Source organism: Rutidosis leptorrhynchoides, chromosome 9 (genome assembly GCF_046630445.1).
Source record: "Rutidosis leptorrhynchoides isolate AG116_Rl617_1_P2 chromosome 9, CSIRO_AGI_Rlap_v1, whole genome shotgun sequence".
Lineage (NCBI taxonomy): Eukaryota > Viridiplantae > Streptophyta > Magnoliopsida > Asterales > Asteraceae > Rutidosis > Rutidosis leptorrhynchoides.
This window is the reverse complement of record NC_092341.1, coordinates 61,283,952-61,299,780: the sequence shown is the minus strand read 5'-3', so window position 1 is coordinate 61,299,780 and position 15,829 is coordinate 61,283,952. Positions and strand designations below refer to the sequence as shown.

Below are 15,829 nucleotides of genomic sequence, written 5' to 3'. Positions count from 1 at the left end.
TGGGTCGAAAGTGTCTTTTGGGTCATGTAAAAACGGGTCATTGCGTTCCCTGGGTCGCTGTGCCCGTGTCGTTGATTTAAAGTGACTTACATTATGTATTATGTCGTTAAACTTGTTTTGTGTCAAGCGTCGTTTTGTGGTTGTAAAAATTGGGACTTGTGTAAAAAGTAAACACCAACATTAGGCCAAGGCCTAAGCCGCGCCGAGGCCCATGGGGGTGCGTTGAGGGTTAAAACAGAAAATGAGGCTCGAGACTTTTATAGCTTCTGATCTTCAGCTTTAGCTTTAAGTCGCGTCGCGGCTGGTCGGGTCAGAGCTGACATGGCAGTCATCCTTTTAAAAAAAAATGTACGTTAACGGTTGGTTATCGGGTTGGGTTGTTTCAATTATGCGATGTGTTACCACTACTTCATATTCTATTAACATCAACTGTAAGTTTCACGATTATTTTAAAGTGGGAGGGGTTTGCGCCAGGGGGACCCAATGTCACCGTGCTTATTTACCCTAGCTATGGAAGTCCTTACCCTTATGCTCCAGATGAATAAGCGGAATGCAGATACGTTCAGATTCCACCCTCGTTGTGACAAAATGCAAATAATGAATCTGTGTTTTGCTGACGACCTCTTTCTGTTCTCCCACGGGAGTGTTGAGTCTGTCGAAGTTATTCATAAGGCGATTGAGGAGTTTAAGAAGTGCTCGGGTTTAGTCCTTAGTCTTCCAAAGAGCACCGCTTATTTTACAAATATCCCATCAAGTATCAAACATCAGATTCTATCTATTATGCCTTTTGAGGAAGGTAATCTTCTGGTGCGTTACCTTGGAGTGCCTCTGGTCTTGAATAGATTAATGTAAAGAGATTGTAAAGTGCTTGTCGAACGAGTCAAAAACAAGATCCAAAGATTGGAAGAATAAATTTCTCTCATTTGTCGGAAGGGTTCAACTCATCACCTATGTGTTAACGGGTATGCAGGTTAATTGGGCATCGACATTCATGCTACTGGATGCCATTATTAACGATATAGAGATTAATTCGTGAGTTTCTATGGTGCCAAGGTGATATGAAACGTAGAAAAGCGAAGGTAAAATGGGATGATGTTGGTCTTCCAAAAGATGAAGGTGGTTTGAGTATTAAAAGACTCAAATATTGGAATTTTGCACTTATGACAAAACACATTTGGTCTATTGTGACCCATAAACAATCGATTTGGGCATCTTGGATTCGAGTTCACAAACTGCATAAACATAACTTATGGGATGTCTCAGCCACTGCAGATTCGAGTATTAGTTGGAGGAAAATTCTCAATATAAGGCATGTTGTTAAGGGTCACCTGGTGCATCAGACTGGGAATGGTAGATCTACATCAGCATGCATGGTATGATTCCTGGTCGAGTATTGGGCCTTTGGTTAATCTTGTGTCTTAGTTAAATATTCATAAAGCAGGGTTTAATGAGCATTCGTTGGTCTGTGATTTGATTCATCATTCACATTTTCGATGGCCATCATATTAGTATGTTAAATATCCTCCTCTTAACTCGCTTACTGTACCGACCCTTAATAATGAATGTGATAAAGTTTCGTGAAAAGGGAATGACACACAACTCCATACTTTCTCGGTCAGCACTGTTTGGGAAAGTCTCAGGCGGAGAGCTGTGAAAATTAACTGGTATTCGGTTGTCTGGTTTTCAAATTGTATTCCTCGTCATGCTTTTTATTGTGGCTGGTTATTGGTGAAAGATTGAAGACCCAAGATAAGCTCAAACATTTGGAGATTCAGCAAGGGATGGTGCTAATTTGCCCCTTATGCAAAAGTTGCCCAGACTCTGATAAGCACTTATTCTTTGAGTGCTCCTTTTCAGCAAAGGTTTGGGGGTTGGTCTTGGATGTTATTTAGTTGCAATCCATAAGCAAAGACTGGAAATCTATTATGGATGGGTTGGCACATGTAGCTTCACGCAATCTTTCTAAAGTGGTGAAGGCGAAACTTGTTTTTGCAGCGGCAGTGTATTTCATATGGCAAGAACGGAACAACCGCATATTCAAAGAGAACATTCAGAATGCGAATCAAGTGTTTGACGTTATATATACTACTGTTCAACTTCGATTGCTCTCCATTCGGTTTAAGGAGTCTAGTGATGTCTTGAGGTTGAAAACATCTTGGCATCTCGGATAGTTGGGTGTTTGTTATTTGAGAGTCAAATGTAAGTGTTGTCTCTTGTTGGTCGTTATGGTGGGTTTCAAGGCTTTTCATGTAACAACCGATCTTCATGTATTATTCTTTTATTTTTTTTAATAATATTTATAGGGTTAACCCTTTACCTAATATATATATATATATATATATATATATATATATATATATATATATATATATATATATATATATATATATATATATATATATATATATATATATATATATATATATATAGAGAGAGAGAGAGAGAGAGAGAGAGAGAAATAATCAAAAATGGAGCACTTTTTTGGGTTGAAATGGGGGGAAGTAATTTTTTTTGTTTTTCCGATTTTTTTTAGGCATCAAGATCACATGAAAATATGAACATTTAAAAAAAGACACTTTGTGATGAATGTTATTATTTTAGCGGTAAAACGCTCAAAGAAAAAAATGAAAACATTCAATGCATTGAATGTTTTGATTCCGAGTTTTTTTTAATGGGTTAGAAATTAGGGTTTAGAAATTAGAGGGTTAAAAATTAGGGTTTAGCTATTAGGGTTTAGAAATTAGGGTTTTGGGTTTAGAAATTAGGGTTTAGGGTTTAGAAATTAGGGTTTAGATTGAATATTTTAACACGAACGGTTTAGAGTTTAGGGTTTAGGGTTTTGGGTTGAGGGTTTACGGAGTAAGCCCGAAAACCCTAAACCCTAAACTCCAAACTCTAAACTCTAAATCGGGCTAAATTCGAAAAAAACACTTCACACAAGACGAAAACAAAACGATGCAAATAAACTCAGCAGCAAAACATTCACTGCATTGAATGTTTTTATTTTTTCCTTCGAGCGTTTTCCCGCCAAAATAATGACATTCATCACAAAGTGTCTTTTTTAAATGTTCATATTTTCATCTACTCTATAATGTTCGTGAACAAAGTTTTTTCAAAAAATGAAAAAATAAAAAAATAAAATTCGTTTCCCCCTTCTCCCCAAAAAAGTGCTTCCCTCTTGATTATGACCATATATATATATATATATATATATATATATATATATATATATATATATATATATATATATATATATATATATATATATATATATATATATATATATATATATATATATGTTAAAATTTATACAATATTTTTAGTGGTTAATTTTGTAGTTGGACATTATGTTAGGACTGCTACAAATAGTAAGGTGGACACTTATTTTGAGACGAAAGAAGTATTTATATATTAGCTTAGATTATTGATCAAGGTTTATATTTTATGTTATTCGTGGTATAATTTCAATTCAATATTACAGGAATTAGAAAATATTTTTCATTGAATGTTTATACCGAGGAGAGTGAAAAACGTAGCCCTAAGAGTTACTTTTAAACATTTATTTCAAAGTGTCAGTTTTTAGTATATAACGTATTTTACATACTGAATCAGGAAGTCATTTTATTTATTTTATATTGAATATATTAAGTTTGTATTTAATGTTTAATCATAGTCCTTAAGATTATGGTTATCATTTTCCTTATATCGATTATGGAATAATTTCAACTATCATTTCAAATCAAGGCCGAATCTTTTTACATGAAATGTTCTTAATTGGGAAAATTTCCAACCATATTTTAGGTTACCCAAAAAACAATGTGGCATGTGATTTTGTCGTTTCAAATCGAAAGTTGTTAATGGTGCTTGTGGTGATAATTGGAAAGCTTGTAATACAAATACATTAATACTTTAATAGTATCTTTCGATTGAAAGTTATTGATGCATAAAAGTATTGTACATAGTAATCATATTTTGACTTTAAAGTTATGTCTATTGAATTGTACAACATCATTGATACAAATGTTTTGTAAGGCAAAATCCCTCACCAATTTCCGACTCTTGTACATTTGATGGTGTATATATTGCGGAAGACTGTTAATAGTATGAATCGTTAGTGTGATTCGCCACTTGTAGGTCATAAATAAGGCAACTTAACTTTCTTTGTCACAATGAAGCGTGACAAATTGTTATGTCGCTATCTCCAATAAAATAATATCGTTAAAAGTAATTTATATATTTGAATATAATTGTTTTTGACGAATATATACATATTGTTTAATTTAAGATCTGAACTCATATTCTTATTGTTAGATGGGTAATTTGATACTGGTTGACCAATATCAAATTTACAGTTTGTAGGCGTGTAGCTGTGTTTAGAAAGTGTCACACGATCAGTTAAAGGAACAAATTTTGAGGTAAGTGGAGATATATTTAGAAAGAGTCCCTAAATTAAAATAAAAATGAATTACTAAAAATAGAAAAAGTACATATTGAAAGTCTCATGCCTTGAAAAATGAAAAAGAGATGAGCTTATGTTTCTTGTTACAATCCCCCATAAGGCTCACAGTTTTAGTTAGGGCTTCAAAATATACAACAAAATAAAGTACCGTATAATTTTCGTATTTCAAATGGTTACCGAGTACTATATGATAGTGTAAAAGGGACCATGAATAGTAGTAGTACACGTTAAAAGGTAGACACAATGACATGTGGGGTGCAGAAAATAGCCGAATCCAAATAATGATGTGGTTTAATTTTGGATTAAAATAAATGGATTGTATACTTTAGTTAATCCAAACCGAAATACTCATATCCGAGTAATTTAAATTTTATTGAAATCTGATGATGACTCTTTTATTTTTCTTTTTTATTAAGTTCGTTTTTATGAAAGAATATAAATATAAGAGCACAGGGTGTCCGTGTCTTCCCCGGTGTCCATTTTCAGTGTCCATTTCAGGGACACCGAAATTGACTGACAGTCGTAAACTGGCGGTGTCCACAATGTCGATTTCAGTGTCTTTTTTTTATTTTTTTTAAATTGAATTTTAATAAGTTTATAAAACTTAACATTAATATAAATACGATTACATTAAACGAAGTTCGATTACATAAAATATAAAATACGAGTACTTGTACGATTACAAATATGATTACATAAGATTACACCACTCAATCGCTATCAGATTCGCTGTCGCGACGAAGATTGTCCCAAATCCACTTCGTATACAACACGACATTTGACCGTTTCATGATGGCGGTTCCGAGTAGCCAAGCCCATGTATCGTTATCCTCGAGCCACTCGAACATCTTCTTTTTTTCATTCCAATATGCAAATTTCGAAGCCTCGCAATCAACATTTTGCCTTAAATGATCGAACACCTCACAAAGGTAAAGGCCGGTAACCGCCGCATCTAAGTTAACAACCCCCCGCCATCGTATCGGTCCATTTCTTCGGAAAAAAAACCCTCCGCCGTGAACCTCGAACGTGATCATGTTTGTGAAAGTCATTTTTGTGTGATTTAAGAATGAGAAATATATGTGTAAGTGTGTATATAAGTGTGTATATAAAAGTGTATATATATATATATATATATATATATATATATATATATATATATATATATATATATATATATATATATATATATATATATATATATATATATATATATATATATATATATAGGAAATGGAATGGAAAAAAGAAAGAAAAAATAAAAATAAAGGATATATCCGTTACAAACTGATATAAATTCAAAATTTCAAACTTCAAACGGTCATAATCCACCGTCGCACCGGCGACTTTGAAAATCGACGCCGGAACCGACGCCGGTCCGGTGCCCGCCGACCGTCGATCTCGGCGTCGATTTAGGGGGACGGTGACGATTTTGTTCGGGTACCGTGTAACAGACTGAAACCCGGGCTAGTTGTAAGTGGACTATTTTGCCCTTAGGGTTTGTGCTTAGTCTTAAGTGCTTTTTATTTTAATTATTTTATTAGTGTTTTATTATAATTGTGTTGTGACCAGTTTGTGACAAGGGTCCCAGAACAGGTTTGTTTATTTTATTTGGACCTCGTTTGGGTTACCTAATCTTGTGCGAAAGATATCAGATAACTGGTAAATACCCGTGTGTTGTGAGGTGGGGAAAATAGCAGCCTTAAGTGACTAGTGTACTGCCTTCTTCTTTCCATTTCTAGAATTTTCCCAAACTCACCCATACCTTCATCCCTCCCACCCAACCAAACCCTAATTCTCCATTGTTGATCTTGAGCTCGAATTGGTCTTGGAATCACGTTCTTTACACTCCACTGATTCTTTTAAGGTATGAATCATGAGCTTTCATGATCAATTTAGTGTTAAAATGGTGTTTTTAAGTGTATTTGTCCAAAAGCTTGATTTTGTGTCAAAATCCATGGATTTGATGTTGTTATGGTCAAAAATTTGTGGGTTTATAGTCTATAACATGTAGTATTTGAGTTGTGGTAAGTTTTGGTGTCGAAAACGAGCTCTGGATCGAGTTTTGGTGAATTTAGCTTGATGTCCGTAGGTTGTGTTCAGAATCTGCAGATGATGAACACAGTCGGCCGGCTGTCGGTCGACAGTCGGCCGACTGGCTAGTGAACCGACCGACTGAGTTCGACTTTCGGCCGATTGTGGAGATACCAAATAAGTCGACCGATTGGGAAAGTCAGTCGACCGGTTGTGTCAACAGTCGACCGACTGTCTACGTCAGTCGACCGATTGAGGAGACAGTCGACCGACTGTGTAGACAGGGCAGAATGTTTTACCAAAGTGCCTTGTTATTAGCCGTTATGCTGCCCGTTTGTATTTTGGTGTTCAGGATGTAAATTTTGAAAGTGCATAAGTGTTAAGCATGAAAATTTTAGCGGACGCATTTTTTTATGAATTTGCTATAATTCGCTGTCAGTGTGTCTAATCTTGATAGGAACACTATTCTAACTTGGTTTTTGCTGTTCTCAGGAGATAAAGACAAGGAGGAAGCTCATAAATAATAACTGAGCAGTTGCTGGTAATTGGTGAGTGGGTTTATCTACGGATAGAGTTTAAGTAGCATATCATGCTACTGTGGTTGACTCTTTTACCATGCATAGTGTAGAAATTGCCATGTTAGAATAATAATATCGTTGCCTGATGTTGTATGTGAATTTTGTGTACACTGTGTGAATGGCACCAGTCGGGCCTAGGGAGACTGGGGACTCGAGACCGTGCCTAGGAGAGGTTAGAGTCCGTATGAGGTCAACCGTGCCTAGGGGAGGTTGGGTCCATAGGCTACTAATTGTGGAGTATAGTGTGAACGATGCACCCCCTGCATCTGGATAACTATACTGTGAATTGAGTAGCAGGGACTATCGGTAGACTCAGGCCCGATCAGCTGGGAGTCGTGTGCTCGTACAAGCCGCCGATCCTCGTATTGTCTTATTGTATGCTAGTTGGTGGTTAGCATGTATTGTTGTTCGTATATAGCTTGTGTGTGGCTTAAGCTATATCTATTAGATAGATTCCATTCACTTAGCGGTGCGCTAATCCCCCACATATTCTCCCCTTGCAGGTTTAGGTACTGCTAGTCGGGATGGGAGCTTTTGCGGAAGACATGTTTGACAACCCAACTCTGATGTGGACTTTTGTATAAATAATGTTTTATAATAACGTAACACCGTTGTGTAAACTTAAACGTAATTACACGAATTAATGTAATGACGTGACATATATAGTGTTTGTAAATAAAGTCTTCCGCTGTGTGTTTAAAAAAAAAATGGCCGGTGTTACAAGTTGGTATCAGAGCATGGTTTGGCAGCAAATACGTGAGCGTACTTTGTTCCCAAACCCTGAGGCAAGTCAAACATGTCTGTGGGAGTGGGGGCTAAGTGAAAATAGGATATACGTGTGTTAGTTGTGATTGAACTAACTGTTATCCACTAAACTTTTGTGTAAGCTGTTTTGTAGCACAGGTATGGCTGATAGAAACGCAACTGGCCCATCCAACCCCGGAATATTCAGAGCACCAGAAGAGGGTGTTGAGTCTGATGATGATCAGAGTAGTTACATCCTTCAATTAGAAAGTAAGCTAAAAGAGGCTGAGGACAAAATTAATGAGCTTGAATTAGCGAGGCATTCTGGAAATGATGATACACCACCTGGATTCCCAACCGCGCAATCCCAAACGATACCCAATGTGCACCAGAACCAGTTTCAGAATCAAATACCTAACCAATACTATATGCCACCGCAAAACACTTTTACTTACCAAAATCCCATGATGATGAACCCGTACCAAATGCAAATGTTTCAACAACCTTACATGCAACCACCCAAAAAGTGTACTTATAAGAACTTCCGTGATTGCAAACCCTCTGAGTTCTCTGGAAGTACTGATCCGACTGTAACTCTCAATTGGTTGCGAGAAATTGAAAGGGTATTTGAAGCATGCCAGTGTGAACCCGAGCTGAAAGTGACATATGCTAGTCGAATGTTGAAAGGTAGGGCTATGATTTGGTGGGATTCCTTGATTTCCAGTATACCGAAAGAACAAGTGAGTATGATCACTTGGGAGCAGTTTCATGGGAAGGTGTGTGAACAGTACTGTAATCCGTTTGATATGAACCGAATCAAGACTGAGTTTCTTGAAATGAAGATGACACCTCAAATGACGATCGACGAGGTAGTAGAGAAGTATATGGATAAACTGAGGTTTGTACAACAGTGGGTGCCAGACGAAGCATCTCGTATACAACATTTGTTAATATCATTTTGCCAGAGTACCGAACTTTTGTTATAACGGCTACGTCGTTGTCTCAAGCGGTTGTGATGGCTAAGATGGTAGAAAGTGATGTTCAGGCCGCCAGAAACAGAATGTTTGGTAATGTGCTACAATAAGGTGGGAAAGTATCTGGTCAATCAGGATCTAAATCCAAGAAGTCTAGTGGGTTTAAATCGAAGGGTAAAAGTGGTCAGAGTAGTTCTGGATCTGGATCAGGTAAAGGGAATTGGTGTCACACGTGTCGATCTTCTCACAGTGGTCAGTGTTTTGAGGCTACAAGAAGATGCTTAAAGTGTGGTGTGGTTGGGCATGAGTCTTCAGCATGTTCGTATCCGAATAGTGTGTGTTGGAGTTGTCATAAACCAGGGCATCGTGCAGTTAGTTGTCCATCGAAGAGTGGTAGTTCCGGGGCAGGGTCAGGGGCGTGTTCGGCATCAGCCGGAGGGTCAACTTCCTCGAGTGGGCAGAAGAGGAAGAACCCTCCAACAGTAGAGGCTAGAGCTTTTCAGATGTCGGTTGAGAATGCCGTGGCAACCGACGAAGTGATCACCGGTATGTTTCTAATCAACTCAATGCCTGCTCGCGTATTGTTTGATTGTGGTGCAAATAGGTGTTTTATGTCCCTAGATTTCTGTGCTAAGTTGAATTTACCAGCTACTGTGTTACCCAAGCCGGTTAGTGTAGAAGTAGCCGATGGTAAGACCACACCCGTCACAACATATGTGTCTGGGGTTTGTATAGAGATCGAAGGGAAGTCTTTCCCAGTGACTTGTTTAGTGTTACCTATTCCTAGCTTTGATGTAGTATTAGGAATGGATTGGTTGAGCTCGCTTAGGGCTAATATTAAGTGTGATAGGAAAATGATTACCTTTCGTTTGACCGATGGAACCCGTGTTGTGGCCCGAGGGGAGCGGGGCGGGTATAATTTTCCATTGATAACCATGATGAAAGTGAAAAAGTTGATGGCAAAGGGTTGTGATTTGTTTCTTGCATATGTGATTGAAGCGAAGAAAGAAAAGAGAACAGTGGCCGATATTCCAGTAGTATCAGAATTTCCCGAAGTGTTCCCAAATGAGTTACCAGGTCTGCCGCCAGTAAGGGAAGTCGAATATAAGATTGAGTTGGTTCCTGGAACAACTCCAGTTGCAAAAGCTCCATATCGATTAGCGCCGTCTGAAATCCGTGAAATGATGTCACAGATTCAAGAGTTATTAGATCGTGGGTTTATTCGACCGAGTTCTTCACCGTGGGGTGCTCCGGTATTGTTTGTTAAAAAGAAAGATGGGTCAATGCGTATGTGTATTGATTATCGTGAATTGAACAAAAGAACTGTGAAGAATAAGTATCCGTTACCTCGAATAGACGATTTGTTCGATCAGTTACAGGGTGCTTCATTCTTTTCTAAGATAGACTTACGATCCAGATATCATCAGGTTCGTGTTGCTGAATCAGATATACTGAAAACAGTGTTCAGAACAAGGTATGGTCATTATGAATTTCTTGTCATGCCGTTTGGGTTGACGAATGCGCCAGCAGTCTTCATGAATCTAATGAATAGAGTGTGTCGTCCATTCTTAGATAAGTTTGTGATTATGTTTATTGACGACATATTAGTGTATTCAAAAACAGAGAGTGAACATGTTGAACATCTGAGATTGGTTTTGGACTTGTTGAAACGTGAGCAACTATTTGCAAAATTTTCAAAGTGTGAATTTTGGTTACGTGAAGTGCAGTTTTTGGGTCATGTGATTTGTGCTGAAGGTATAAAGGTTGATCCGATAATGATAGAAGCGGTAATGAATTGGAATTCTCCGAAGACTCCGACTGAGATTAAGAGTTTTCTGGGATTGGCTGGTTATTATCGCAGGTTTATCAAGGATTTTTCTAAAATAGCAGGTCCGTTGACTAAGTTGACTCGTAAAGATGTAGCCTTTCGATGGACTGATGAACAGGAAAAGGCTTTTCAGATTTTAAAACAGCTACTGTGTCAGGCACCAGTGTTAGCTTTACCAGAAGGTTGAGACGACTTCGTGGTATATTGTGATGCATCATATGCTGGGTTGGGTTGTGTATTAATGCAAAGAGATAAAGTAATCGCCTACGCCTCACGACAGTTGAAAGTTCATGAGAAGAATTATCCAGTGCATGATCTTGAAATGGCTGCAGTAGTGTTTGCTTTGAAACTTTGGAGACACTATTTGTATGGAACCCATTGTGTTATTTGTACAGATCACAAGAGTTTGCAGTATATCTTCTCACAGAAAGAATTGAATATGCGTCAGAGACGATGGCAAGAGTTGATCAAAGATTATGATTGTGAAATTAAATACCATCCGGGTAAAGCAAATGTGGTTGCAGATGCGCTAAGTCGTAAAAAGTCAAGTGAAAATGTGAAATTCCTTCGGTTGAATATAACTTCAGATTTGATTAACAGCTTAAGAACCGTTCAGGCCTGTGCTTTAGAGGACGAACATATTAAAACTAAACAAATAACCAAACGAAAAGTGGACTTAATTGATGACTCACGTGGACTAAAGACCTTAAACAATCGTGTTTGGGTGCCTAAGCTTGGAGATTTGAGGGATTTAATCATGACAGAAGCTCACAAATCCAAATTGACAGTACATCATGACATGAAAACAGTGTATTGGTGGCCAACAATGAAATTAGATATCGCTCGTTATGTCGAAAAGTGCCATATTTGTGCTCAAGTGAAGGCAGAACATCAGAAACCTTATGGTTCGCTACGTCAGTTACAGATTCCAGAGTGGAAATGGGAACATATAACGATGGATTTTGTGACCAAATTACCTCGAACTCAGAAACGACACGATATGATTTGGGTAATAGTGGATTGTCTAACTAAAAGTGCTCATTTTCTTGCTACTCGTGAGACAGCTTCGTTAAGTGAGTTAGCCGAATTGTATGTTAAAGAAATAGTTAGTCGACATGGTGTACCGTTATCGATTGTTTCAGACAGAGATTCCAGATTTGTGTCAAACTTTTAGAATAGTCTTCAACGGAATCTGGGTACACGTGTGAATTTAAGTACATCTTATCATCCTCAGACAGACGGTCAGAGTGAAAGAACGATACAAACTTTGAAGGATATGTTAAGGGCTTGTGTGTTAGAATACGGTGGTTCATGGGATACACATTTACCGTTGGTCGAATTCGCGTATAATAATTCATATCATTCGAGTATAGGGATGCCGCCCTATGAAATGTTTTACGGTCGTCATTGTAGAACTCCGAATTGTTGGTTAGAAGCCGGGGAGAAACAGTTTGCAGGTCCCGAAATTGTTCAAATGACAGCCGAAAAAGTTGCAATCGCACGAGAAAAGTTGAAAGCAGCTAGAGATAGACAGAAAATGTATGCTGATCCGCGTAGACGTCCGGTAACCTTTAATGTGGGTGAACGAGTGTATTTAAAAGTTTCGCCGTAGAAAGGGGTTATCAGATTCGGTAAACGTGGTAAGTTAGCAACAAGATTTATTGGTCCATTTCCGATCAGTGAAGTGTTGAATGATCAGACTGTGGTGTTAGATCTTCCGCCAGAGTTAGCCGGTATTCATAATACATTTAACGTGTGTTATCTTCGTAAGTGTAAAGTCGATGATGAAACGCAACTCCTTCCTTTAGAAGATTTAAGGGTTGATTTGAATAAGAAATTGGTGGAAGAGCCGGTCCGTGTAGTTGACCGAAAGGTGACTAAGTTGAGAAATAAAGAGATACCGATGGTGTTGATCGAGTGGAAACACAGTTAGGGTTCAAATCTTACGTGGGAAACGGAAGAGTTGATGAGAAACCGCTACCCTCATTTGTTTGACCAAGACCAGATTCCGAGGACGGAATCTCCTTAAGGGGGGTGGATTTGTAACAGACTGAAACCCGGGCTAGTTGTAAGTGGACTATTTTGCCCTTAGGGTTTGTGCTTAGTCTTAAGTGCTTTTTATTTTAATTATTTTATTAGTGTTTTATTATAATTGTGTTGTGACCAGTTTGTGACAAGGGTCCCAGAACAGGTTTGTTTATTTTATTTGGACCTCGTTTGGGTTACCTAATCTTGTGCGAAAGATATCAGATAACTGGTAAATATCCGTGTGTTGTGAGGTGGGGAAAATAGCATCCTTAAGTGACTAGTGTACTGCCTTCTTCTTTTCATTTCTAGAATTTTCCCAAACTCACCCGTACCTTCATCCCTCCCACCTAACCAAACCCTAATTCTCCATTGTTTATCTTGAGCTCGAATTGGTCTTGGAATCACGTTATTTACACTCCACTGATTTTTTTAAGGTATGAATCATGAGCTTTCATGATCAATTTAGTGTTAAAATGGTGTTTTTAAGTGTATTTGTTCAAAAGCTTGATTTTGTGTCAAAATCCATGGATTTGATGTTGTTATGGTCAAAACTTTGTGGGTTTATAGTCTATAACATGTAGTATTTGAGTTGTGGTAAGTTTTGGTGTCGAAAACGAGCTCTAGATCGAGTTTTGGTGAATTTAGCTTGATGTCCGTAGGTTGTGTTCAGAATCTGCAGATGATGAACACAGTCGGCCGACTGTCGGTCGACAGTCGACCGACTGGCTAGTGAACCGACCGACTGAGTTCGACTTTCGGCCGATTGTGGAGATACCAAATAAGTCGACCGATTGGGAAAGTCAGTCGACCGGTTGTGTCAACAGTCGACCGACTGTCTACGTCAGTCGACCGATTGAGGAGACAGTCGACCGACTGTGTAGACAGGGCAGAATGTTTTACCAAAGTGCCTTTTCCAGCCGTTATGCTGTCCGTTTGTATTTTGGTGTTCAGGATGTAAATTTTGAAAGTGCATAAGTGTTAAGCATGAAAATTTTAGCGGACGCATTTTTTTATGAATTTGCTATAATTCGCTGTCAGTGTGTCTAATCTTGATGGGAACACTATTCTAACTTGGTTTTTGCTGTTCTCAGGAGATAAAGACAAGGAGGAAGCTCAGAAATAATAACTGAGCAGTTGCTGGTAATTGGTGAGTGGGTCTATCTACGGATAGAGTTTAAGTAGCATATCATGCTACTGTGGTTGACTCTTTTACCATGCATAGTGTAGAAATTGCCATGTTAGAATAATAATATCGTTGCCTGATGTTGTATGTGAATTTTGTGTACACTGTGTGAATGGCACCAGTCGGGCCTAGGGAGGCTGGGGACTCGAGACCGTGCCTAGGAGAGGTTAGAGTCCGTATGAGGTCAACCGTGCCTAGGGGAGGTTGGGTCCATAGGCTACTAATTGTGGAGTATAGTGTGAACGATGCACCCCCTGCATCTGGATAACTATACTGTGAATTGAGTAGCAGGGACTATCGGTAGACTCAGGCCCGATCAGCTGGGAGTCGTGTGCTCGTACAAGCCGCCGATCCTCGTATTGTCTTATTGTATGCTAGATGGTGGTTAGCATGTATTGTTGTTCATATATAGCTTGTGTGTGGCTTAAGCTATATCTGTTAGATAGATTCCATTCACTTAGCGGTGCGCTAATCCCCCACATATTCTCCCCTTGCAGGTTTAGGTACTGCTAGTCGGGATGGGAGCTTTTGCGGAAGACATGTTTGACAACCCAACTCTGATGTGGACTTTTGTATAAATAATGTTTTGTAATAACGTACCTCCGTTGTGTAAACTTAAACGTAATTACACGGATTAATGTAATGACGTGACATATATAGTGTTTGTAAATAAAGTCTTCCGCTGTGTGTTTAAAAAAAAATGGCCGGTGTTACATACCGAGTGCTCTAATATATGATGATATGTATATATGTATATGGTGTATAATTGATAATTGACAGATAAATAATTATTGTTTAGCAATGAACTAATCAATATTATTGAAAAAAATATAATTTATAAATGTAAAAAATAAATCTTACAAGTCTATAAACTAGGATTGTAAATATATACTGTAGGTTAACGGATAAAAAATAAGTATTTTTCTTCTAAATCACAAGAATGAACATTGGGACGATTTTAAAAATTTAAATACCTAGAATAAAGTGAAAAAGATCCTTAGGTTCTAATGAATAATATAAACTATATAAAAAAGACTATTCCGACCTTGCTAAAATGCTTGTGGATTTTTTTTCTGGGAACTTTGATGATTTTGGTCTACTGTGTTTTGCCTTCCCTGCTTAAGTTGTGTTTCCCTAATTTCACTGCTTCTCAAATATCCGAGTATGTGTGTATATATAAAAATTTGGACCCCTTAAAATCATGGACCTTGAGCGGTTGATCACTTTGTTTCTCCTCCAGACCTCCCATGAATGAACGTCTAATAATATCTAATGAAAAGTTTTACCACTATGTGAAATACAAAACGCGCATTTCAAATTATTATAAGATGTAATCATGCATTTCAAGCATAAATTTTGTTGAGGCTAAATGCATACAACAAACATTTCTTCATAGCTCCTTACTACAAATAAAATGGAGGCCTGCAGTAACACGCGACGAGCAACCTAAATCTGAATAATTCACATCTTATTCGGTACAATTTATAAATAAATTATAAACTTGAAAGACTAGAATAACTTTTACCCAAATAATTTTATACTAGAACATTACACATGTTATCGCGCTTTGTAGGATCCTAGATCTCATGAATACCATGAATGTGAACAATAAACCACATGAATGTAGAGAGCATTAGTCAAACTAGTCAACTATATTCCACGGCTCTCTTGAATACATTACAAATCGGTGGCTAATGTTAACTAATCTAGGGAGCCTTGGATCCTTTATATAGCCCTCGTATAAAGGATCCTCCTTAAGACTAGGAAACACGTTTTACTCCTTCTCGGGTACCTAACAATCTCCCCCCCCAGGAGTGAGACGAGTTTCTAAAAACTAACTCCCTAGTAAAACATACAACATTACAAGGAAAGAATCAACTATTACTAACTAACTCCCCCCGAATGATGTACGGCCGTTGATGAAGATCCTGAAATCTTCAAAACTTGATGTCATCGTTCTTTTAACGGTCTTTGAGTTTGCACAGCGGAATGCGCATTGAAGAA

General features: G+C 37.9%; 1 protein-coding gene across 1 annotated transcript; it reads left to right on the top strand.

Moving 5' to 3' along the window:
* The first annotated feature begins 510 nt into the window (after positions 1 to 510).
* Positions 511 to 2,171, top strand: LOC139868095 (uncharacterized). The gene is made up of 3 exons (XM_071856433.1): positions 511 to 807; positions 1,023 to 1,373; positions 1,893 to 2,171. Exons 1-3 carry the CDS (start codon positions 511 to 513, stop codon positions 2,169 to 2,171), a joined length of 927 nt encoding a protein of 308 aa, XP_071712534.1.
* Positions 2,172 to 15,829: the final 13,658 nt, after the last annotated feature.